Source organism: Polypterus senegalus, chromosome 4 (genome assembly GCF_016835505.1).
Source record: "Polypterus senegalus isolate Bchr_013 chromosome 4, ASM1683550v1, whole genome shotgun sequence".
NCBI classification, from domain to species: Eukaryota; Metazoa; Chordata; class Cladistia; order Polypteriformes; family Polypteridae; genus Polypterus; species Polypterus senegalus.
The window spans coordinates 136,837,720-136,865,445 of NC_053157.1; the positions used below are offsets into that span (position 1 = coordinate 136,837,720).

General features: G+C 37.4%; 1 protein-coding gene across 2 annotated transcripts; it reads right to left on the bottom strand.

Annotated features, from left to right (window-relative positions):
• Positions 1–62: 62 nt before the first annotated feature.
• On the bottom strand, positions 63–27,229 carry ugdh (UDP-glucose 6-dehydrogenase). 2 transcript variants are annotated; one of them, XM_039751311.1, is made up of 12 exons: positions 27,209–27,229; positions 15,681–15,858; positions 15,318–15,419; positions 14,751–14,951; positions 7,933–8,130; positions 5,949–6,096; positions 5,606–5,700; positions 4,036–4,166; positions 2,897–3,036; positions 2,501–2,592; positions 1,289–1,399; positions 63–1,043 (listed from the first exon to the last, which is right to left on the bottom strand). In XM_039751311.1, the coding sequence occupies exons 2-12, from the start codon at positions 15,843–15,845 to the stop codon at positions 933–935; spliced, it is 1,494 nt and encodes a 497-aa protein (XP_039607245.1). In that variant the 5' UTR covers positions 15,846–15,858; positions 27,209–27,229; the 3' UTR covers positions 63–932. The 2 variants fall into 2 exon arrangements, with proteins under 2 accessions (XP_039607245.1, XP_039607244.1); XM_039751310.1 differs by lacking the exon at positions 27,209–27,229 and adding an exon at positions 23,251–23,376.
• Between the last annotated feature and the right edge of the window lie 497 nt (positions 27,230–27,726).

Below are 27,726 nucleotides of genomic sequence, written 5' to 3' on the forward strand. Positions count from 1 at the left end.
CACTTGGCAGATGTCAACCAATTACCAAGTGATGAACTTAACAATGAAAGTATATTAGGGTCTGCAATTATTAAGTACGCCTTTAATGAATTTAACAAAAACAAAAAAAAAAACTCTAAGCAGGAAACATTTTCTGCAAGGAAAGTAACTTACACTTTCATTATTGTTTGCTGTAGAACGGCATTCCATACAGTGTATCACTCATTCAACTACGTTAACATTGACTAGTAGCACAGATTATGCAAAAAAACAGACATTTTTATGTATTTACATTTTACATTCAAGTTCCAGCATAGGCAGGCTGGCTGAGGGTCACACAGTGAATTTCAAGTTGGATGTTCCAGTCAAGGCCCTTGTCTAATAAACTCTGCACAGCCGGCCTTGTAAACTGTACTTCACGGAAAGTGTATGATCCTTACTGACACACACACACAAACACACACACACACACACACAAAGTAAACTATCTGGGGGGAGAAAAGGGTATAAAAACAAGACAGCATTTAATAAAATCATTGAAACTATTGTTACAAAAATAGAGAAACTAAGAAATTGTTTACACATAAACGTATTATATAAAATTTGTATAAATACAAGGAAGCCAAAGGTTTAACTTAGTGTTGGTCACAAAGGTTTTCTTTTTTCTTTCAACTATTACACTCGGTCCATTCTGTTTTAAGTCTGCCATATTGACAGCTCCGCTTCCTAAAAAAAGGAGCCTATAAACCGAGGGTCACATGTAAAACAGCAGCAGAGAAAACTGAAGGTGGTGGAGAGTTGAAGCTAACCAGAACACAATGTGAAAAGTCTAATATCCTAAGTAAAGAAACAATGCTACTGAGCAGGTCTACAAATTCTAGAACTATATTCTGAAGGATATGCAAGCTGCAGAATTATTAGTGGTGCAGGAAATAAGAGGTTTACAAAGTTCTTTACACTTTTGCCTTCTTGGCTGGAGGCTCATGAAGACTAATTTTTGGAATGCCAGCAGTTGGTGTAAAAGGGATCCTATGAGTGGTAACCTTCTTTCCAATGGTTTCAACCTAGGAGAACATACAATTTCAATTACACAAACTGAAAAATACAGTTAAAAGTCTAACAGAAAAAACAGGCTATTGCATTTCCTGAAGGTATCTCCTGTCTGAAAGATAAACCCATTTATGATTTCTCTATGATTAAAAAGTTAAATAAATGAATAAACGTGCAAACACAAACACACAGAGAATCAAATCTGTAATAATGAGATTCCAGCTTGCGTTCTTTCAACCCTGGCGTAACTTAATCATACCTGAAATCCTATGCTCTGTAATTTATGATGGAGGCTGTCCAAAACTCTTCTGCCATCAAATATAAAAGCTGGCTTCAGCATTTTGTTGTAGATCTTCTCATAATCCAGTTCCTTTTATAAAACGATTAAAGAATACAATTTTTAAAATATTTCCTTATATCACAGAATCTTGAGTTTGGCAAATGACATTTTTGAAGTCTCTCAGATGACTATTAAGTGTAGTGTAACTTCAATCCATGGTTTTTCTAGCTTTAACAAACATTTCTTTCGTATCATAAGATTTTTTTAAGATCAATTTTTTTGATGAATACAAATCCTCCTTCTCAAACAACAAGAACAGTAAATTTTGAAGAGATCACCAAGTTAAATTCTAGGCTTTCACTATTCCCATTTTCTGAAGCTGCATGTTCTGTCCTGACGGCATTAAGTGCAAAGCAAGAACCGACTGTTGATGTTCTCTAATTTGGACTCTAGTCCATTACAGTCACTCAGACCGGGCCAATGCACTTAAACAGAGAGAGAGCCAAACCAACCATGGTATGTGATTAGCTATGGAGATGAAACTACATACCATGCCATCCTTATCTTAAACTTTCTTTCACAAAATTCAGTATCTCAAGTATGAAAACAAAGTTTATTTTTGTACATAATCTTCCGAAGAAACTTTCTCTCAGTCCCTAGTGCTTATGCTGCAGTATTCTGAACAGCTAGGGCGCCAGCTATTTTAGTTAGGAAGAAGCAGTTTATCTTCTACAAACCTGCATTCGCCTTTTTTAGGTCACAGGGAGTTTTATGAAACACAAAGACAAAGCAGGAGTCAGCCCCACATGCTATGGCAGTCTGTGGCTGAGCGAACACAATGGGCAATTTAAAATCTCCCAATTAATCCGCCTGCTGTGTTTTTGGGCTGAAGGAAACAAGGCACAATCCCTGGAAAACGTGCATGCTTTATACACAAGTATACAATCCACCCTTCAGCGTTTACTAAAATATACATAGCAGATAAACCAAATATTAACACTAGCCTTTATAGAACTTTTTTTAACAATGAAAACAAAGAGTTTATAACAAAGGTATTATGTACCAAGTAATTGTGGCATTTCGTGAAGAGGAAACCTTTCATATGACTATGCTATTTAAAAATTACTAAATGAACTTTAAACATTTCTGAGCACAAGTTTAAAATAATATGTAGAAATAAGTAGCACTTACTATAAACATGTCCCACTCTGTACAGATAACAAGTGCGTGGGCGCCATCACAGGCCTCATAGGGGTCATTGGTCACCGTTACCAGCTGAGATACTTAAAACAAAAGAAAAAAATGCATTAAATATTAACTTGTCTGTATTTCTGTTCTCCAAGTATTAATACTGAGCCTGTGAATACAAAGAACACTGCACAGCAGAAAATGTATTTCATTTATTCATTGATCATTCGCAGAATATGTATATATTTTAGTAGATTCTTCTAAATTAAACTTCTATAATAATTCAAATCATAAATCATGCAGTACTATATAGCAATCCCAATATTTAAGTTACTAACATACAGAGGCACATTAATTATAATGTATGTTTGCATAAAAATGGCAAGACTGTATTTCTACCTCGCTCTGGGTTGTCTTCTGAAATGTTTGGATGTGAAAGATCTTGAATGATTTGCTCTTTCAATACTTTGGGGTCATAGATCTGTAGCTTTGCACCTTCATCCATCAGATATTTTGAGATATAAATACTGGAGGACTCCCTGCAATCAATGGGACAACAAATCACAATCAAACAGAACTGAAATTGCTAACATATTACCTAAAAGCAAAATGGAGCACATTCAGCTGCATATCTTGTAAGTAGTGTTACTGTTTGTTTTTGCCACTTTAAAAAACAAAGAAATACACTTTTTAAAATTGCTTCTTGTAAATCGCATACTTGATGAGTAGTGTAATGCTGCTTATTCACATACATTTCCTGTTAACTTTCAACATTGGCTTTGAGCAATTTTCACAAGGTGAAAAGATTGTGAAGGATCAGTTTTAATAATGTCTAGGAATCTTTAACGTGCAGCCTTCTCTGCTCAAGAATGGAGACATTCAGATCCATTCACATGCCGTTTGGCCCAACAATGCATTTGGTTTCTACACCAAACTCATTTTCTAAGATTGTGAAGCTTTGGGTGTCATTTACACACATTTATTTTCTACATCAGAATCTGTTGTTATTATACATTAGAAAAAGTAACAGTTCAAGCACAGACACACCAAAACCCCCGCAAAGCAACACCCACCCAGCATCTCTGCGGAGTCGGCTGTAAGCAGTCTCCTCTTGTCTGAACCCTTTGCACCCAGACAACTAGTTACCTTGAAATCCACTTTTATAAAGTTACCCTTGATGCCAAGTAGGTTCTAATTTCAAAATGAATCTTTGGAGTGGGACTAAAGCGAAAACATTTGAAATTCTAAATACAGTAATGCTGTACGCTTTGCTTTTGTCTACTACTCTAGCTGCCTATTCAATTCAAATTCAGGGGTTATGACATGTTATAAGTCTTAAAATTTGAAAAGCTGCAGCCTACATAGCTTTTCCTATTTTTACTCATTATATCTACTTCTAGGGCAACCAAACAGTTTTTTGCTTATGATCAAATAGCTGACTGCAGATAATATTCTTGACATTTTGAAAAATAAAACACCTGCACATTTAAAATGCAAACGTTGGCATAAATTGGGAAAATTCTTAATATTCTAAATACCTTGTATCTCCAGTGTCTTTCTTAAATGCAAATCCCAGAAGTGCAATCTTTTTCCCAGTAACCGTGTTGAAGAGGCTGTCAATAATTCGACAAGCAAATCTTCTTCTCTGATATTCATTCATGTCAATGACCTTAAAGTCAGTCAGTTTAGTTAGCATATAGTGGAAAGCAAATGGCAAAAACTACAATACTCATACAGACACACAAGCAAATTGGCAGGTTTATATAATTATATCACTAAATACATAAGATTTATATGTTTTATATATCAACTTTTTCAGGCAACTTATGGATTGCTAGTAGTTTGCTTGCATTTGCAATTTAAATGAAAATATAGCCAGGTAGACAAAACTATAGGGACAAACTAGCTCTGCTTCCTTAAGCAATGGTGCCCACCACAAAGTACAGCCATTGATTATCAACAATAGCATTCAATGGCATTCAGTATCCAACTCATTAGCACCTTCACCTTTCTTAGGAATGCAATACAGTCGGCTCTCCATATCCGTGGGTTCTGCATTCGCAGAGTCAACCAAATGTGGATAGAAAATATTTATTAAATAAAAAAAATAAAACTACATGAAGTACTAAGCTGAATCTACAAGAAAGAAGTGATGTATACAGGCAAACCCTGCTGTCCCCTCCTGGTATTTCACTGATCATCAGACTCTCTCCAGCATTCATTGTTCGAGTTATTGTTCGCCTCGCATCTCTTTTTTTTAGTACTTACGTTTTGTGTGTTGCTGGTTAATGTAATGTAATGTCCACACATTGGGTGATAGGGTTTTAAATGTTTTCTGTTATGAAACATAGTGCTTGCTCGCTCTGTCTCAGTGCTATAGATGGAAAACAGTCTGCAACACGCTGCTGATTCGGTCTGTTTCTGTTTGCTTAGTAGGTGAGCTAAACTGTTTCATAAATAGTTTTCGCTTTATCCAAATATTTTTTGTTGCTTTTTATTCATTTGGGCTTTAATAAGTAGCAGTTAAGTAATTACTTGCTATTTTAAGCCATAGCACTGTAGATAACCGAAGACATGCTAAACAGTTTGCAACTCACTGCTGATTCTGGCTGTTTCTGTTTGTTTGATATGTGGTTAACTTTCCTTGAGCAGAAATGACATAGTTACGCAATGCAGAACACACCATCTGGAGTTTACACTTAACGTGCACTCGTCTCTTACTAAAGGAGACACCAGGAATTGAGGGATCTAGTTTGGGGGGTGTGGGAATTAAACATGCACCCTTTGTTTCTATGAAACAATGGCTTCTAAAAAGCAATTAAGTGGTCAAACCAGTCCTTCTAAAATGCTATCATTCAGCAAAAAAAGAAAAAAAAATACATATTTTAAAAAGTGTCATGTTGCTTGCTTTGGTTTACAGTATATGTTGTTCTTTGCAAATTTATATAGGGGACTTGAGCATCCACAAATTTTGGTATTGTCAAGGAGTCCTGGAACCAATCACCCACAGAAACAGAGAGCCAACTGTAAAACAAACGAAGCAGTTTTCATATTAGAGATGCACATCTCATAAGAGAGTGCAGGGTGTACATGTGTTATAGTACATACCTGCTGCCAGTATGTGGCAACTTCAGGCAAGTTGAGTGCTTCACAAAGGTATACTAAATTGAGGACATCCTTCTGGAAACAGCTTCCACCAAACCCTGAAAAACAAGATCAATCTTTTTGTACTGCTTATTTTATAACTGTATCAAGTTATCAATATTTAAATGCAAGGCAGAAATAACAAATCTGATAACCTGTCACATACTTTAAGGAGTTCAAGTACTTTAAACTGGACATTGCTACCAGGCAAGATTACTTATAAGAATAAAGTCACTCTGAAGCAGTATTTTCAGTAATTACAAAAAAAAAGACACTGCTACACAACACTAAAAAGTAAATCACTTACCAACACTGGCTTTAAGGAATTTACTTCCAATTCGCTGGTCCATTCCAATCGCCTTGGCTACTTCCTCAACATCAGCCCCAGTGGATTCACAGAGAGCACTGATAGAATTAATACTACTGATCCTCTGGGCCAGAAATGCATTTGCTGCCTGCCAGAAAATATATTATAATATACCAGGCAACCAAAATGAACCTAAAGAAGCATCATAATAGACAATCACTCTAATTTACTAAAGTCCATGTTTTTTCCCCGACTAAAAAAAAAGGTTAAAAATACAAAATGTTCTGTAATTTGGGATATGCCATGCTATTTATAAAAACTGTCAAGTATGGTCTGGTCCTCGTGATGATGATTTTTACACAGATATATGTGGTTACATTCAATGCCTAAAAAGTCAGTTTGCTTTCAACATCCCTGTAGGATTACCCATCCATTAAAGACGGGTTTATACAACTATGAATGAGGGGGAGACGCAAATCTTCAATTCAGAATCGCAGCCCTGTGGTAAAGACATCTGCCCTGTTTACACTCAATGCTGGCTTTTCAGGACGCAACTATTAATGTTTTAGTTAAACATACATACATTTTGACCATATAAATGGATATCGGACTTGTGGGGAACACAAGTTATGTGAATTTTTTTTTCTTTTTGCATGGACTTTTTCACATTGTTTGACATTTTGTGTTGGTCACGTGTCGAGTTTGAATATTCAGTATTAAATTTCTCCACAAAAACATGAGATTCAAATTTTTTCCCAGCCACCACTACAAACTACATGGAGTAACATTTTAAAAAATATACAATTTTTGGGTGGAGTAACAGAACATGCATTTCTTTTCTCTTTTATATAAATTATAAATATATAATTCTTAATAAAGTGCTGAAAAGACCACCAATGTCTCTGTTACACATTCTTCTATTTTATGACAAATTCTTCAAAGCTGCCCCATAATGCACCACACATCACATCAGTTTAACCTTTAAAATCACACTTACTCTATCTCCAGATACTACACTCTTCTCTGTGCTTTTTTAACCATGATAGATATTATCAAAAAAATTGGCGCTTGGAGCTGTTTAAATCTCATGAGTGCACACATAATCATGGATTGCCTAAGCCTCTCTTGAGTTAACGCAAAACATTTGTTGTTCATGGAACCGACTGAGCCTTGATTGTAAAATGAGGTTTATTCAAGCAGAGCTTACTTGGCCAAGTCACAATTTCATAAGCACACTTCATGGAATATCCCCCAGTTCACGGTCTGTGCTTTTGTTTGTTTTCTATTTGTGTCTAAATGGGCTGTAGTCCAGGAACTCCTGTTTCTTTTCCTCATTGAAAAGATGTTCTTATTAGGTTAACCAGCAGCTCTTAATTGGCCATTCAGTGTGGCTGTTGGCATGTGTTTGGTTTGTAATGAACTGATGCAATGCCTAAGGTTGGTTAGCCAACCATTATAGGAGAAACCTACGCTTCCTCAAATTGCATGAGACCACCAAACAGAAATGTTATGGGAAACTGTCAGCAGGTATGCTGCTGCTTCATGACAATGCACCATTCCAGAAATCCCAAAAATTGAAGGCTGCTGTCAGTGAATGTGGCTTCATGGCGTGTAAGTATCCACGGTACAGTTCAGTCCTGGCACATTCAAAACCCACAGAAATTCGTACGTGGATGGCAATTTCCTGATGACAATGACCTTAAGGAGTCAGTAACAAATTAGCTGAAGGACCAAGATGAAGCCTTGTACCCAAATCAGTGAATGCAAAGTGGACCAAGTGTGTTGAAATCAATTACATTAAAATGTAATGAGGTGAGTTTGACCAAGAGATTTTATTTTTATAGTCCAGTAGATAAATTATTGAGCACTCCTAATATACACACGCACACCCCATTACTTTATCTATACATTTAACACACAACTAGTTATTTTCATATAATCTGAGAAATGCAAGATGCCTAATTGGTATGATGGTTGCACATACCAGTTTGGAGAGTTCTGAGGACCATGTATTAGTAGTCAGAATTTTGTCTTTAGGAACCCAGTGTTCATAAACCGCACACAAAGCCTGGATAGCTTTCTGCCCCTCTGAGCTATCATGTCCTCCAATCAGGACGCGGTCTGGATTTTTCAGGTCCCGTACTGCTGTGCCCTCAGCAAGGAATTCAGGGTTGGACAAGACCTTTTTTGAAAATACAAAAAAAAAAAAAAAAATTTACAAAAAGCAAAAACAATCAAGCACTTACATAGTACATCCAATATTAAGATTCATTATAGCCTAATTCACATTAAACACAAAAAACACAATTAATGGTAAACCTTACTGTTACATGATTAAATGTTTTTTAAGCATTAAGAATACATTTTTTTTACACCTTGGCAAAAAAATTCAAGACACTTAAATGTTTTTTTGAAATCTAAACTCATAAACCTGGAAGCTAATAATGTTATTGTGGATTTTGTTTCCAGAAATATTTTAAAACATTCATTCATCCATCCTCCTTAATAAAAGTTTAAGTGTTTGTGTAGCTGTCTGGTTGCTATGCCTCTGACATTCCAAAAGATGGAGCATCACTAGCATTTGTGGTAATAAAATGCATTGCATTTGTCATTCTAATAAATGGCGTATCACAAACATTAACACTGCTTTTATGAATTCTATATCAAATGGCATATAACATGGATATATGCATTACATAGTGCACTGCAAATATTAAAGCTACATTCATTACTTGAATTTCAATGGGTAACACAAGCTAGTCTGTCAATAAAACTGTTAAGGTAAGCTATGATGACATTCTAAATGTAATGTTTAGCAGTGGGTGCCCAATAAGGAAACCAAACAAGTAGAAAAATAACCAAAGTCCCCTAAGCATCAGTTATACTCAAGTGGGGAGACCACATGAAGTGGATACACATTCATCAAGAATCTTTTTCAATTTTTTTGCATATATTCATCCTAACTCAGGTTCAGAGGGTGACAAATACAAATTTATTATACCTAGCAGACAAAGATACACTATTCATCAGATGTATAAAAAGGAGTGTAAAGCTGAAAGTTAATAGTAGAATGTCTTAAGTGAAGACAGGACTCTTGACAGAAGAATGAGGGGACAGGCAGGTATTCAATTCAAAAGCACGATCGCATGTGAAGGGGTGTCATGTACATGGATTACTTTCATTTTCCAGAGGGATTTATTTAACAATACGCATGCACTTTGCATAGTGTGCATATGACTTCACATGTGGATAAAGCAAGCAAAATAAGTCACAGGAGACTCTTTTTTTTCATGGACTTTTTGATGTTTGCTGTTGTCCAGTGTTGGTCATCATAGGCTCCCATTCTACCAGAAACATTCTTATGTCCATTCCCCAAGAAAATATGATATATATTAAAAAAACCTTTCTTGACCACCACTCCAAACTACATGTGGTAAGTAACATAAAAAAAATGTAAACTTTGGGTGAGGTTCTCCTTTAACGTTCAAAAGGTACTTAAAAAACTGCTGGCACAGAAAAGGAGAATAACTGTAAGAACCAGAATGCCTGTCCCAGCTAATCACTTCCTGCAATTAAGTCTTTAGCTACCAAAAAAGCATTTTCACTTGAGAATGGCCTGAAAAGACACTTCTAATTGTTTGAATAGAGGTACTTTCACTTTGTTAATTTGAAAGAGTCAAAAAGAACTCCACAAAAATAACAGAATGCATTACCTCCATAATGTAAGAGAAAAATAAAAGGTACAAGTTCATGCTTTCTTTAACGAAGACAAAGATTATTTTAGCAACATTTTCAAAATTAGTTTTACTTTCTATACTCTGTTCAACTTAATTTTCAGTTTAGTTTTATAAGCTTTTAACCATTTCTATTTTAGTTTTTATTTTTAAAAGACTTACAGTACCTGAATTACATTTTATTTTGTAAGACTATATATTTTTTTTAATTAGTTAGGTACTTTCCCTTTAATTCAGTTTGATACTCTAACCTTTGCGAGATTGATCATATACTTGCTTAATGCCAGTGACATATTTAAGAACTAATAAGGCCTGGATAAAAGAAAGGATGCATATAAAAGCCAAACACACTATACAGGTCAAATTCCATTATAAAAAAGTGCTCTGGACTGAAAAGAAAAAATCATTATTATAAAGGAATTGGAATAAAGACTAATGTATGGAGTAGAAAAAAAAGCATTTATCATTTGAAAAATACATGGTTTTGGCCTACACAGTGCTTTTTTGTAAAATACCAGGTGTGATTAAAAAATACAGTCAGTCATTCTCCAACCCACTACAGGCCAACACAGGGCCACAGGGGTCTGCCGGAGCCAATCCCAGCCAGCACAGGGCGCAAGGCAGGAACAAATCCCGGGCAGGGTGCTAGCCCACTGCATCAAAAAATACAGTGAATGTATAAAAAAAAAGTATTATAATAAAAGACACATTGCTATTAATCCTCCTCAAAATACTCCACCTCACTTCAAACACACTTATCCCATCATTCTGGCCACTTTCTGAAATCTTTAGTTGTGCTGTCATGGCTGCCTCAATGTCCTGAATTGATTCAAAACATTTATCTTTCGTGGTCATTTTGACTTTGGGGAAATATCAGAAGTTGCATGTGCCAGATCCGGAGAATAAGGTAGATGAGGACACACAGTAATGTTTTTACTTAACAGAAATTACTGTTCCAGATAGCGATCTGTGACATGGAGCGTTGTCATGATGGAGGATGAAACCATTTTCCCATTTCTTGGGTTGTTTTCTATGCACATCGTTTCTTAAACACTCTAATAAGCCCTTATAAAAATCAGAGTTTACCATAGTGTTCCTGAATACAAACTCCGTTTGCAGAATTCCATGAAGGTCAAGCAGTGCCCAGAAACCAGAAATAAAGTTTGGTTTAATGACCTGGGATTTTTACCTCTCATAAGAGTCTAGCTGTGAACCTCCAGATATCTGCTCTGTTGAGGAGCATATTTGTTGTATATTTGCATTATGCTATGGTTAAGATTAGAGTAGTTGAGAGTGTTATCGGACTCATATAATGACAACTGTTGGGTAAACCAAGTGAAATAAATTAGCAATTTGTTCAGCAGAGCCATTGCTGCCGTTATTAATGAAAAATGACTTTGTTGTAATGCGTTTTGCAGGTAAAATCGACTTTACCTAGAACCAAAAAACAATAAAATCATTAACTCAATTTCGGTAAAACTGAGTTTGTTATAATGGAATCTGACCCGTGTGTATACTGTATATAAATACACACACACACAAATCAAAAATAGAATTCAAACTTAGTATATGCCAATATCTTAGAATTTATACAGTATATATACAAGTGACTTCAGCAGGAATAGTTCCCAAAGCACGCCTACTGCCAAGTGGGTTTGGGGAACAAGATAAAAATTGATTCTAAAGTGAGTCTCCAACATGTTCATTAAAATCTCACTGTCTTCTTTTAGCTGCCATTTGTCACAGACAATGAAAACTGTCTCAGGCTATTTATATTCATCCACCTACTAAGGCTAAAAGTAAAGAAAACTGTGGCGGCTCAAAAATGTGCATATGACCTTACAGACACATAACTACTGGCACAATAAAGTAAAGGAGATAATTCTGAAGACTAGTGGAAAGGTTTCACAAGAGGATCCTGCAGGTTTTTCACTGTCTGGATAAAGACGGTACTGTGACTGGAATTATTACATGACATGTTGATGATTTTATATGGGTTGCCACACATTTCTGTCTCAATCACTTGATACCTTAGATCAACTTTCCAGATCGGTCATGAAGGGGATGATTAATTTGGCTATTTGGGAGTGGAATTTGTAAAAGTTATTGAAGCAATATGCATACAGCAAAATGCTACACAGGGAATCTTCAACCCATTGCCATAGAACCTTCTTGAGCTATAAAAAGGGATGCTCCCATTAGTGCACCTGAACTGGAACAACTAAAATCAAAAATAGGGCAAATTCTCTGGGTTGCCAGATAAAGCAAACCTGAAATTATGTTTGATTCCAGCATCTACACATCCAGCACAAAATATGCTACTGTGAAAACAGAACGTGTACCCAACAAGGTCATTAGCAAAATTAATTCTGCAAAAGTGCCTTTGAAGTTTCAACACCTAGGAAAAGGCATGAGATTAGTTGCTTTCAGTGACACTTCACTTGGGAATCTTCGTAAAGGTGGCACACAAGGAAGACACATCATTATTTTGGCAGGAGGAGGATAATTCTCATCTTTTTCTTGACAGTTGAAAAGAGTAACTATTAAGTACTTTGGAAGTAGAAATCCTGGCAATGTCTCATGGCATTGATATTTCAATACTTCTTTCTATACTTTTTTCAGACCTTGACTCAAGAAACAATGCTCTTCAGGTCATTTGTGTTACTGGCAATTACTCTTTGGCTGAGGCAGTTCAGTACATGGAGCTATAACAGAGAAAAGACTTTGTCTAGAGTTAAGTGGGATAAAAGAACTTAAACCAAAACATCCAATGTGGTTTGTGGTCAACCACAAAAGGACCAGTTTGCTGACTGTCTTACAAAAAAGGGACTTGTCCTTTTTGTACTTTTAAAAGCACTGAAAGGAAGAATATGGCATGTAAAATGACTAGAATTGCCATTTTTTGCTTTGCACCCCCCATAACCTATCATTTATGCGGGAGGAGTGAAAAATTTAGATTCAGAAAAATTTCCATCTCTGGTTTTTGATGGATCTCACTGTTTTAGGGTCCCCTGATACCAAAAACACCAATATCTCTTTGATGGGTGTGTTGTCTGTGTGTCACAGTTTAGCGTTAAAACAGCTGGATAAAAAAATACCATACTCAAAGCTTATGTGCGTTATGAGATGATAATGTACTGATTAGTTTTTGGAACAAATCGTGCAAGAGAAAGAGGCACTCTAGAGGAACCCTTAAATACTTAAATTCTGCACTTAATTGTGAATTCTTCTTATCAATTGCTATCGTAATGATCTATTTTATGATCAGCTTCAGAGCGGTAAATAATTACTCAAATGTTATAGAATAGTTCGGTTAACTTGGTTCGTAGGGCACGAAGCCTACTGATGCTCACGTCCAAATTTTTTTGAGTTGAATGATGAGTAATTATTAGTTCTTCTATGAATAGAATTTTCTTAAAAAATAAAAATCAATGAGATTGATATCTCATATATGTGTGCTACTATCTGAGGTATTGCTGTACTGCATTCCTATTAGAGCCCTAGAAACGAGTGATCAGGCTTTTGGGCTATGCCTCTCTGTGCGCTCATGAGTAGGTAATAAAATGTTTGTTGTTAATATCAATGTTGTTTTAACTTTACTGAAGTTTAACATTATGCAGGTTTTATTCAATGGCAGCCTAACCTAATTGGTGGGAAGGAAGACAGGCCATAATGTGTAGACAAAAAGACTGTGGAAAGCTCACTGAGATAAGAAAATTCAGATTCCTGATTCCTCATCCGAAATGGTAGGAGCCACGTATCTTTTATAATTCTCACTTTTTAGGTTTCCAGAACATTAAGAACCTAATTTTTGCATAGAAATGTCCAAGTGAAATTCTAGGATGGCCCCAGTGTACAGATAAGAAGTTCCCAACAGTACTGTGGATTCTGGAAAGGAGAAGTTTATACCCTGAAGGTAATGTCGGGTTTGGGAAAATACTCTGCAGGTAGAGTGAAAAGTGTAAATATTAAAAACGTACGTGTTGAAAGTATTCCTAATATACTAATATGAAAAGAGACCCAAATGCTTCAAGTTTGTGAAACTTTTATCTATTTTTAAGACAGATGATGGGATGTTTTTTTTAATTCAAAGGTGCTTTCTCCTATTTAAAAGTGCAGGAGGCTTTGATATGATAAAGATTTTCTCCATAGGAATTATTTCAGCTCAATCAAGTGTGAATGCAAAAAGAAAGTCACATATTCTGAAGATGCGGACTATGAATGCTAATCTATGCATAGGTCATGTATTACATAAAGATTAATAAAAGCAAGGATTAAAACATCACAGCGCATGAACTCCACAGAACCACTCTCACGGTGTTTGACTTGTGGGAAGATTACATCCCAGAAAATCATTTTAGATAAACATCTGAAATTATTTTAAATATGGATTAGTTTATAACAATATCTACTACAGATAGTTGACAAACCTCAGGAGATCTTATTTTAAAAGACAAAAAGATTAAAGTGACATTAAAAGAGGAAACCTGAAATAGTTGTAATTATTGAAACATGTTGCCACAACCTCTCTGTATTCATCCCAAATTGTGGGCATGTGCACAAAGGCTCAAAACACGCACCACTAAAGGGTTACATATACCATCTGGCAAAAACAGCATCATGCCACGTTTGGTGGCAATCAAGTTTTACTCATTTTAACCTTTGTGGAAAAGGGACAATAGACTTCTACACAGTTTTAAGTATACAGTATTGACTATCCAGCCATTCTAACTGGAAATGATGATGTTAACCAGGTACGACAAGGATATACTACGTTCTGCATTATACCTACTTTTTTATAAGTATGAGTATGCTCATGAAGCAAACAAAGAAAATAAAATCCTTAAGATTTACAACTGCTGCCTGAAACATCAGCTGTATGCATTTCCAGTAGTTAGTTAGTCACATTGTAAATGCACATCAATGATAAACCTGGCCTATGCTTTGGACTGAAAAGAGTGTTTTAGTTAATGACAGAGACTACAGTAGTTTTCAGGAAAAATAACTTGAAAAAGCAGTAGACTGTGTTCTTAAAAGGGAGAGGGTAAAAACAACCACATGGTCTCACCTGCAGATTAAGGTTTGGCTTTGTGTTTGCATCAAAAATTCGTCGAATGCTCTCTGCGGCTCTCACTGGCACAGTGCTCTTTTCAGTAACAATTTTGTAGCCATCAGAAACTTCCACAATTCGACGAGCACAAGCTTCAATGAACTTTAAGTCAGCAGCCCGACCTTTCCCCATTCCATAAGTTTTTGTTGGTGTGTTTACCTGAAAAAAGAATCATAATAATCTGTAACCAAATACAAGCACCTGAATACATTAAAGCTGCAGAGTGAAAACTTTTACCACAGAAGCATGTAATTTCTCTAAGCATTCTTATTATTATCTCCTCTGACCACTCTTACAATGGCAGGAGTGCACTATACAGAATAAGTACAAATCTATCAACAGCTTGTGATAAACCACTTTTAAAACAAATCGCAATTTACAAATGCAAACCAACATTTTCTTATCAGATATAGTCATTTTTCTGTATAGAAGACATCACAAAATTTAAGATATTTTCTATCCTTTACTCTTACCTTTGACAATGCATATTTTGGATAAATAGCTTAGAACTAATATTTCACTTACAGAAATGAAGACCAGGTCAGCATTTCTAATGGCAGCATCTATTTCAGTGGAAAAGAAAAGGTTTCTTCCTCGACAGGATTCTACAACGTCTTTCAGGCCAGGCTGGAAAAATTAACATAAAAAATGCAATATTCATTGGAAGAAAGGAAATACAGAACAATTAAATATTTAGCTTAATTACTATCCGCATTCTCTCCTGCAGCATTACAGAGAAAAATCAATTATACTTCAAAGTAAAAATATAGTTAATGAAATCAACAGGCTTACATAGTCTTTCCACCAGAAAACTGCATTTATGTCAACACATTTCCTTTTTAAAAATGGATTTCATTGCTAGAACACTCGTAACTATTGGTCAGTTACCTCATAAATGGGAAGTGTGTCTGAATTCCATGCCTTTATTCTGGATTCATTCACATCCACAACAGTGACTTCAATTTCAGGACACATCTGTGCAATAACACTGCAGGTTGGCCCTCCAACATATCCGGCACCAATACAGCAGATTTTTTTAATCTCAAACATCATTAGGATAATAGACCTTAAAAGAGAATGAAATGTTACTTTCAAGGAAAAGGTGTATTTAACAAACTTAAAATCCCTAATGGACAGTGACAGGAAGTTTCATTATAGCAATTTATTACAAACCTCCATAAAATATCAATCAATGCATTTTCTGAATTTGATTTACCAACTATAGGCTTCAATTGATTATCACAAAGATGTTTCTACACCTTGTTTGACCTGTGGTCAATTCAATTGATTGGATTTGGTTAGGAAAAGCACAAATATGTCTATAGAAGGTCCCACAGCTGACAAGGTATATCAGAGCAAAAGCCAAGCTGTGCAGAGATGGGCGAAACTACCAGAAGGACAACCATCACTGCAACACTCTTACCAAGCTGGGCTTTATGTCAGAGTGGCCAGACAGAAGCTATTTATCAGTAAAATATACATGCAGAAAAGGCACCTAAAGGACCCTCAAACTCTGAGAAACAAACTTCTTAGGTCTGATGAAACCAAAATGAGCACCTTGTCATCACTATTACAATACCATTCCAACAGCAAAGCATGCTGTTGCATAAATCATGCTATGAGGTTGTTTTTCAGCAGCAAGTACTGGGAGAATAGACAGGGTTGAGAAAAAGCTAAACAAAGCAAAGTATAGAGATATCCATAATTAAATCAACTCCAAAACATGTTGGACCATTGACTGGGCAGAAGGTTCGCCTTCCAATAGCACAATGACCTTAGGCACAAAGCAAAGACAAACACAGGAATGGCTTAAGGACACTCCTTGAATTGTCCAACTAAAGAAAAGACTTAAACCAATTCAAACATCTCAGATGTTCTGGAGAGACCTGAAAACAGCTGTCCCCTTATAGTCTCCATCCAGCCTGACAGAGTTTGAGATGATCTGCAAAAAAGAATGGCAGGGAATTTCCAAATCCAGGTATGGAAAGGTTGTCGAGTCATACACAAGAAGACACTAACCTGTAATTGCAGCCAATGGTGCTGAGTAAGGGATCTGAATACTTGTATTAATGTGGCATATCAGATTTTATTTTTAGTAAATTTGCAAAAATTTCTAAAGCCTTGTTTTTATTTTGTCATTCTAGTGTATTGAGTGTTGTTTGATGTGGGGGGAAAAAAAGTAATTTAAATAATTTTAGTACAAGGCTGCAACAAAACAAAATGTGATAGAACTGAAGGGGTCTGAATACCTTCTTAATCCACTGTATAACAGATGAAGTAACAGCTTCATTTTTTTTTTACATTAACAGCTTCAAAGCCTGGGAAATTTTGTTTATGAGTCATACATTCTTCTTTCCAGAGCACCACGCCAAAAAAGTAAAAAAAAAAAAAAAATATATATATATATTAAAAGTGGCGAACTGTTCACTTTTAAAGTATTTAATCTTGTGTGTCATTATTTCTGGGAAGCACCTCTGGAAAGTACAGCACCAAATAATCTTTTTGGATAGAGCTCTGTTAACTTTAATTACAGTAATGAAGAAATGTTTGTCCATTCCTAATTGCAAAACTTGCTTTAAATATAGCATGATTCATAAAAATGTGGTAAACGTCGGTTTTAATGTCTTGCCGCAAGTTTTCAATAAGAATAACATTGAAACTTTGACTGAACAAAATAAAGCTTTTGCTGTAAAGTTCATTCTCCTACTAGAACACCCTCTTTTTACCCAGTTTTGCCTTTCTGGCTGAGGGTGCAAAATTTTATTCAGCTTTCTCTGTATTGTTCCTCATCCCTCTTTGCATCAGACCCAACAAGATGATATTTTATGATTGGTTTTGGTATAACCTTGGATGGTGGGCAGTGTTTCAGTTGCTTTTCAGATTTATAGTCCAACATTTGTCACATCATATCATGACTATCCACTGGAGGAAAGACTGGCATTGTCTTATTTTGCTATGCTTTGGCACACAACACCATTACTTAAAAAGAAGCTGCCAGACCCTCAATTTCAGTGCAAGTGTCAGTTTTCGCTCCACATGGTCTCTGTGGAATGTAGCCCCTGGACCTTATATGATACAATGATCAATCACAAAATGACACCTCAATGTACCATCTAAATACTTGATCATGGAGATAAGGCCATAACTCAAGGAAAGGCGGCGTTGATGGACACAAGTTTACACTAACAGTCAACCATTGCCGTGGGTATGGCTGTAATAGCTGAAGGGATTGATTATACTCTGAAGGACAACCTGGTGCTTTACTGGAAGACTCAACTGTATTGCAGTTAGACGAGGGCGCCATTACTCCAAACCTTACTAAGAAAAAGCAATTGCACAAGCAAGAGAGAGACCGTATGTAAAAGCCACATATTATCTTGCTAAAGACATCAGCTGACTGATCACCAACTGTACAGCAGGTGTAAACTTTACTAGCCACCAAGGCTACTGTGTGAAGCCTCAAAGAGAAAACTGCAGTACCGCTTGCAACCAGAAGGTGTGACCAAAAAGAAGGACAGGGGCTACTGAACATAGAAAGAAAAGCATGTGCATCACCCTGCCAGACAAAGTCAATCCAGAAGGAACAAAGCATCGCCTACACCAATTCATAAGTATGCCTACTTTAATTCTGAAAACTATTAATTGCAACTTAATAGGATAAATCCAAATAATGTATTATGGAATTGATATCACTGCAACTGAAAAATAATAACCTTTGTGAAAGTTGGGTTTGAATTAAATTTCTTTCTAAATCTGGCAGGAAAGTTCAAAGCAGCATTCCACATGCGCACAAAGACGTTGTCTGTTTGGTGGGCCTAACCAAGTGCATATTAGCTGTGAGCAAATGAATGCCACAGTGTAGATGCTAAAAGCTTAATAACTAGCTACAGAACTTACCCATCTTGATCACATGAACAGAAAGATCAGAATGTATGTTATGTGCCTTTTTCTATAGGAGAGAAAAATGTCAATTAAGCCATCTTAAATTTATGTTTTTTGTGTTGTTTGTTATTGTATTTCGCTTCTATATCTATATACATATATAGTTGATCTCCAGCTTTTCTGCATTTAACTTGTGTGACTTCAAGCATTCGCATGATTTTATGAGTAACTTCATTTTTGCTTCCACATTGGTAACTGCAGGCTTTGCAGCTATGTACATTAGAGAAAAAAACGAGAGACGCAATGCACGAAAGTTTGGGGAGTGGCTAGCATCCTATTATGCACTTCCCTAGTCTTGTTCAACCTACCAATGTAGAGATAAAGATCTCACCATGAATACTTTGCATATTTTCTTTAAATAAAGCTTTGTATTGCAATTATTCCTCCATGGTATTGTGCAAGTCCTTCAGGCACTAAACCCAAGTATACAAAGTCAGTGCTGTGGCTTAGAGAGAAAAAAAAAGTGTTAGATAAACTGTACAGGAATGTCAGCATCCACTGTCGACCATGAGTTTGGAGTTAACGAATCGACCAGCTAGCTACAGACATCAAGGCTGATGATCCCATCATCAATTGAAGCATCAAGATTAAATGGTAGCTCACCTCTGCTATGATCCCAAACTCCAAGACCCTTAAGGATCTCAAGCAGCACATGATGCAGACATCGCTGATGAATTATTTCAAGCTGGTGAGTCTTTCACAATCTCCAATATAATCTGCCAGCCATGACGGACAGAGTGTCATAGGCAATGCTAAGACTTTGCTAGTCTCTGCATCTTCTGACAGCAGCAACTACATTTTTTTCATTTTATTATTGTGATGTTTGCTCAAAACATCACAGAATACTAGGAAATGACTAGTGAGAAAAAATATATAGCCTTTTTACCAACTTTAGTTTGTGCACTGCATATTATGGGTTATTTCATCTTTATTGTGTTATGAAAACTGCATATTATTAGAAAATCTTTTTTAATAAAGACTTCTATGGAAAAAGGTGTATTTTGAGCAATGTCTATCATAAGAATACAGTTTTTAACGTCAAAGGAACCTAGCCTCCTATTTCCAATAGGTGCAATGTATTATCACTTGTGTCATTAAATTTCTCACTGCTTTCTAGCAACTTTACTCCTGCAAAAGTTGAGGAATGACTGTATATGTATGTCTATATATGTATTTGTAGCCAGGTGACCAACGCTCTCCGAACCGAACCTCATCAATCCACCCACCGCCACATCCACCTGTCCTTCTCTGCTTATTTGCTATATATTGCCGTGGGTTCCTGTAAGTCTAATTATTTTATTCTGATTATAATTCCTGGTAGGATTCGAAAGCTTAGTAATAAAAAAGCATTTGAAGATACGTAATTCATTTGCTCCCTTTGTGGATTTCCAGTAACTTCTTTTCCCCTAACTTACAATAATTTGGTGTCCCGGATGGAAGTGAAATTGAAATCTCTCACGCACACTATGCCGCAGACAATAATTTATTTACACTGCATACACACACACACTGTCTTCCTAAAGTATTCAGTTGTTTGGGCAATTCTCTACTATTACTGAAACATAAAAACCTACACTAAAATTCAGTTCTCAGTGGTATCAAAGCAATGAAATCCAAAATTATTATTTTTTTCTTCTTTATAATGGGCATCTGTTTCACGTTAGAAAAGAATCTGAAAGAACGAAAAAAAAAGGAAACACGCTGTTTGTATCAGTCTTCAAACTCCACACTTTCGTATGTTATACATCCAACTTTTCCAGGAATATCAGCTTTATTAAGTCTATTGAGATAAGTACAGTATGTACCAGCCTTACACCAGGTAGATTCTTCCAGGCAGTCTCGCTCCACGTTGTTCAAGTCAGTCAGACAACACCTGTGCACCTCATTTTTCAAAATGTCAGTTAGACAGAAATCAGAAAATTGACTGGGCCATTGCAGAATTATTTATCTTTTTGTCCTTGACCCACTGTTGTCCATGAGCCACTCCAAAGTTATTTCTAGCCTTGTGTTAATTCTGGTTGTAAGACACTTTTGCCCAAGATTCTATTTTTTTTAGCAGTCTGAAACAGGTTCTTTTGCAGAATCTGCTCATATTATTCTATCAGTTTTTTAACCTGTTTAAAAGGATCTATGGAACACTGCAACCAGAGAAAACATAGATCACAAGACAGGTTGCTGCGGTGCCTACATCAGTGCTTTCCACCATCTACACTGTAGACCCTGCCCTCCATGGACTACCACGCATCTCCTCACGCCTCCATTTACTAATTGCTGTGATGGCTCTATATTTACTAAGGCGACTGCCACTGATGGCACTCACTAGCATTTGTTCACCTCCTCCTCTTCTGGAACTAAAGTTCTCCATGTGAAAGTCTGGTGGCTCTCTGGAGCTGTGATATTCAGACACCACTTTCAAATGACACACCAACATCATGGATGGAATTACAGCATACTTTGCCACTAACTACTGTACAAGGAACCTCTTTTGTTTGTCATGGACAGTCTGACCACATATGAACAGGCTTATCAGATAAGGTAATTTATTATATGTGGAGTGGTGGCTCTGAGGCTAAGGATCTGCGTGGGCATCCTGAAGGTTGCCGGTTCAAATCCCCGTCACTGCCAAAAGAGATGCTACTCTGCTGGGCCCATGTGAGTGAGGCCCTTAACCTTCAATTGCTCCAGGGGTGCTGTCAATGGATGACCCTGTGCTCTGACCCCAAGAGGAATGTGAAAAAGAAGCATTTTAAAGCATGTTGTCCTCTATAACTATGTATGTGACAAATAAATAAAATATTATATTCACTTTTATGACAAGCATGTGTGACATGTTTTCCAAAAACTAAATAATACACAGGTCTTCCTGGGTAGTGCAGTGAGATGTTACAACATTTAAACATTCTTTTTCCTTACCTGTGTTTGAACCTTTTTAAAACAGCAATAATCAATGTGGGCTTATTTTATATTGTTTGGAAAAACAAGTACAATAATTATTTTTCTACCTGTGAATGATACTGTTTTAGAAATAAATAATTTATATAAAGGACTATATACGTTCATGCAGAACTCTATGGAGATGTTGCATTTAAAGTTGACTCACAGCTCTAGAGACCAGAGTTTTATTCCCAGGCAGGTGACGGTGTGGAGGTGGAAATTTTTCACATATTCTTGTTGTGTTTCACTCCAGCTGCTGCAGGGCAAGTTTGGTTGCTTTATGATGTTAAACTGGGATAGTATGAGAGGGTGCAGGTGTGTGAATGTCACTCTGAGAACCTGAATTACATCTAGGGTTGTACCCAATACTACCCGTATAGCTTTCAGCTCCCTGTGACCCTGTAATGATGAAACTGAATTTGAAAAGTGGATGGGTCCGTATTTTACACAGTTGGGACCACGGTCTGATGATACAGTTTAGTCAAGGCCACACAGGGAGCTAGTGACAGTCATTTTAAACTTCCTCTTTGGTCAAATACCAGAAGACAGACAGAAGTCTGACATTCTAAGAAAAACCTCTTTAGACGAGGGAAGAAAATGCCCATTGTACCCAATCAGTGTCAGAGCGCTGGATTTCCTGGCTAGTCTGCTGGATTTATGAGAGAGCCCTGCCAACATTTCAGCACTCGCGCAAAGAAAGTAATAACTTAATAAGAATATTAATGATAAATAATATAAGGAGAATACGCTTCCGTAGGAGAATGACATGTCATTGTTTTTTTTTTTTTTTTGTTGCGGAAAGACAGGTTTAGCTAGTATGGAGGAACATTTTAAAGATCTGACTTTCGCAGATGGGAGGCACGGTGGCGCAGTGGATAGCGCTTCTGCCTCGCAGTTAGGAGACCCGGGTCCTCCCAGTTTGGAGTTTGCATGTTCTCCCCGTGTCTGCGTGAGTTTCCTCCGGGCGCTCCGGTTTCAGGCTAGGTGGGTTAGCGATTCTAAATTGGTCCATTTGTGTGTGTGGGTTGGCACCCGGCCCGGGATTGGCTCCCGCCTTGTTAGCTGGGATTGGCTCCAGCAGACCCTGTGTTCGGATTTAGTGGATTGGAAAATGGATGGACTTTCACAGATGATTACTGAAGTTTTTAAATAAGTATGTTGAAGTGGTTTGCAGAATCTTTAAAGATCATACAGTAGTCGCAATATTCTTAACAGATTTGCTGCGAACAGTCAGATTAGTATGACCAATTCTTTCAACCCCTTTATTCCATGCCGAATCCGAAGGACCAGAGTTCCTGTCATGATAGACACGTTATAACTTACGTGGTGACAACAGCAAAATAAAATCGCATGATAGCAAATGAATTTCTAGGTTAGGCACTTTCAATAAAAGATATCCATTTAAGATAGTCATATGCAAACTCTATAAGCACACACAACAAGCAGCGTTCGGAACGAGGAAACCCGTGCCAGTAAAGCAGGAAACGTTTGAAACACTACTTGCGCGCCAAACGGCTAGTGACGCCACCGGCCTGCTGATGGACGAACGGGAGAGCGTTGCCGGGTCGTTCGCGAGACTCACCCACAAGAAAACAGGCACTCAGTTCTCGCAGCTCTTCTCTAACAATTCGTGTAGCACTGCGCTTTAATAACACGCTGCTGCTTCAGGTTGCGCCGCCTCCCACCCCTGGAAGTCACGGTACAGTCTGGATATCACACGTTTGGGTGAGCCAGCCATTCTGAGGAGGGGTCTTCTATTGCGCCAATCAGAGCCGAATGGGGGCGGGGAATTGACGACACGTTACGTCATACAGAGGGAGTCTGCGTTTTACTTGTACTGGACCTACAGGTCTTGCTACGCACAGTGACATTGACAAGGGTGTGAAAGGGTGAGGTGATGTTCCGCTTATGCGGCATTTTGAAATATTTCGGAATTTTCTTTACATCATTCGTTTAGGCACCGGCTACAGAAACCAAAGGCTTAAGTGATTTATCCGATTGCTCATGCGAAAATACTTGCGTCGCTGCTCACTGGCACATGCCTTGCCGTGATTTCCACACCCTCGTTCTACTACAAGGATCACCAGGTGAAAGGCTACATCAGAATAGCCAAGAGGATGCTAAAAAACGTGCATTGATCAAAGTTCAATGCCTACACGTGTCCGCCTATGTGTGAAGCCTTATTTTACTTAGCACTATCAAGATCGTGGCTGAAGTGACCAAGTTCTTTTAGGATTGACGTTATTTGTTCCTCTGGGATATACCAGTCTTTTTCGTGTGTTGTTAGTTGTCTATTTCTGTCAGTATGTGCATATGAAATGTGCTGCGAAATAATTTAGCTCAGTGACTGGAGGCCGTTTGTGATAAAAGGCCTTGAAAGCACTGGTGCTGGAACTGACCCACGAAGCATGCCATATCTCTAAGATTAGCCTGCCTGATCAGATGGCTAAAATCTAATGTCCAAACCAGACCACTGTCCATTTATATCAGAGGCAAATAATTCAGTCTTTCCTGTCCCACTGTGGATTTAAGCCTATTTCGCACTAGTCTGAAATTCAAGAATGATTGCTCATCACCTGTATTTGTAACAATAAGTGTCAGGTAAAGCCTGAAAACGACATTTATATTTGGGAAGATGCCCTGCAATTTTTTTTAATTCTCTAAGAAACTGTAAAAGCTTTGGAGAGGATGAAATGCTTTTAGTGGAAATGAATTATCTGAACTGGACGATCTTCTAACTACTGCTCCACCATCTAACAACAAAAAACGCAAGTAATCATAAACAAAATACAACAAACAACCACAAACTAGCAGTAAGTGAAGCAAAAATATGAACATCATACAGCAGCTCAAAACAAATCCAAAAAAAATAATTTCACAATAGCACAACAAAATACTCCCATTCCTTAATCTCTCTCGGAGTCTCCCAAGCTCCTATCACTGTTCAGCTCCTGTGGTTATGATTAGCAATCCTTGTTAAATTTTTTGTAACATTTCCTAGATGGATTTTTATTAAGTATGTGACCAAATAAAAGTTTAGAGCTAAAAGAGGAATCTAAAAATATATATTTTTTCATTATATGGTGAAAATGAACAAGTGGAAAAAAATTACTATCTTGCCACACCACCATATTTGTTTGTTGATTTACAGCAATTATGTCAGCAGCTGCCATGGTGATCTATCCCAGAACCATCCAGGAATTCACAATGCCTGTCATGCTAGCCTCGTAAGTATCATTGGGTGCTGGGGAAAAAAAAAGTTTGCCTAAGTCACCTGCATGGCACATCGGGAAATAATTCAGCTAACAAGGTTGCTAGCAAACCCTGCACATTTGGGGCCCCCAACTACTGCCTCGGTAAACTTTTGCTAAAATCCAGGCATGGGTACAGGACCAAGAGCACGCCAAGAACTACTGTAGAGTTGGTACAAATAGCTCAACAGAATCTTGTTCTCTGTAATATGCGCACATTGCCATAAACCTGAGCATGTTATGTTATTAACATGTGGTTTAATCCCATCTACCCATTTTTAATCAGATAGATGGCAGTTTATGGAAACAGTTTTAGGTCCTGTTCCATAGTTTCCTATAATAACTATTTATTTGGACAGCAATCTGATGTCAGGGGTAGCCATAGTGTAAGGTTTACATTGCTGTGTCAGCCTCTTCAAGCCATTCACTGACCCCTCACCCTCTATGAATTGGGGCAGAGGATGAACATAATGCCACTTACATTCTCAGAAAAGTCAGATTTGTAGGAAATGGGAGTCTATCCCTGAAGCACTGTGCGCAAGGCAGTAAAAAGCCACGGACAAGACGACAATTTCTCCACTCATACACACCCAAGAATGGGAAATGTGAATTTGCCTGGTAACCTAACACTTTAGAGAGAAAAAGAAGGAATGGAAGAAAATCCATGCAGCAAGTGAAAACAAGCAACAGATATCTGAGATACTAATCTTAAACAAAACTGAAAACTTCTGTCTAAAATGGCTAACATTAAACATCCTCAATAATCATGGTCTTCTAAAGAACAATTTTGACAAGAAAAAGCCTATCAGCCAAGCAAAGTTCACCAATTCTATCCATCTAATATCTTTAAAATAAAATTATCACTGATGTCCTACTTTCTATCACACTAATAATTTGTTCCATGTGTCTGTGGGTTTTCTGTGTAAAGAAACATTTTTGCATTTATATTAAATGTCCCCTCAATGCGTATCCAATTGTGTCCCTGTGTTGTTGAAGAACTTAATTTAAAGCAACAGATGGGATCCACTTCAATAATTCCTTTCACAAAAAAAAAAAAAAATCAACCGTGTCACCTTTTAGTCTCTGTTTACTTAATCTGAAGAGGTTCAACTCTTTCAGACTTGCCTCATAACTCATACCTTACAGCCCTGGAATCGGCTCATAATTAACATGACATACATCCTTTTTATTGTATCCTTTGGTTGCTTCCTCACAGAATTCCAGCATATTAGTCCAACACATTCTCCCACATGTAAACCCACGTTGACTGTTGTGAATTAGCGCTTTATTGGCACTGACCCAACACAGACTCTCACTGAGGCATGTGTCAAACCCACAAGACTCTTATTTTCTTCACCTTTGGGGCACGTCTTCCCCGTGAACCCCACAGGCAATACACAGTCCCAACAAGCACTTTCAAACCACCACAACACTCCTCCTTGGCAACCTCGTCCTCTTCCTCCCGATTCTGGCCCCCGAGTGGTGGTTGCTGGCTCCTTTTATAGTTTACCCGGAAGTGCTCCTGGTGCTTGATCACCGAGTTCTGGCTGCACCTCCGGGTGTGGTGAACATGCTGCCCACATGAGCTCAGGAGTCCCAAACACAGCACCCCCTGGCAGTGCCTGTGGGACCCAACAGGACTGCACCCAACTCCAATTCCCAGGGAGCGCTGCGGGAACCCAAGGCACTGCTCCACCACAGGGGGTGGCCATCTAGTGTCCAGGGGGAGGTATTGCAGGGTCCAGGGATGCTCCCCCTGAATATAGTGTGCAGGGGCGTCTTGGCTGGACATGGACGCCGGCCGCCTGCCACACTGTTTACTAATATTACATGATGCTCAATCTTTTCCTGAGTAATTGCTTCCACTAATTTATAATGCAAGCATTTACTATCAGACTACTAGAACCACAGCAAGTTATTGAATATACAGAAAATAGCACCGACACAAAAATAGTTGATATACTGTATCTTACATTAACTAATTAAAAAAAAAAACAATTACAGTTTATAATGTGAAAACAACTAAGTTGAGTTTGCTTTAAACATTTACACAATGTTAAATTACTGTGGCCAGTTACAGTAACTACTTACTATATTTTTGCAAAACAGTGACATCTGCTGTAAGATGCAGGATAGATTGAGGGTTAGGGGTAGAGTATCACCAAACCTGTCCACTGACAATAGTATCTCCCAGCATATTCAGATATAAACTAATCTTTTATGAATAGTTTTATCACTGCCTTTATTTGTTGGTATTTACTTTGCCTTCAAAGAAATTGATGGACTTACCTGTATACAATGTTGAAAAAATGCACTTCAGACCAAGACGAGACTACCAGAAGCCATCATGGTGTCACAAATGTATTTGTCTTTATTTTTCAGCATAGTGTATGATAACTCATTTGAACAAATACATTTTTTTTTGCAACTCAGCAGACCACATCTCATGTTCTGTGCATCACTTTACCTGCAAAACATACATGTTAGGTTTAATAAGAGGTTTATGCACCATATATCATTATGAAATTCTCTAAATAAATTTTCCTGCTTCCACTTTACATTATTGTATTCAGCTGACCTATCGGCTTTTTTCTTTTGTCTCAAATCAATCCATCATGATCAAAAAGTTTGACTTTTATTCACATTGCAACATGACTTTAATAACTGCTGTGGGTGGAGAATCAAGTTAAGCATTGTTCATCTCTGAAGCACATGCTAAATGTATTTCAACAATGAGCCCTTATGATTAAAAAACATTTTGACATAAAGCAAGGAATGTCATACTTGGGGGCTTTATAATGCACGTA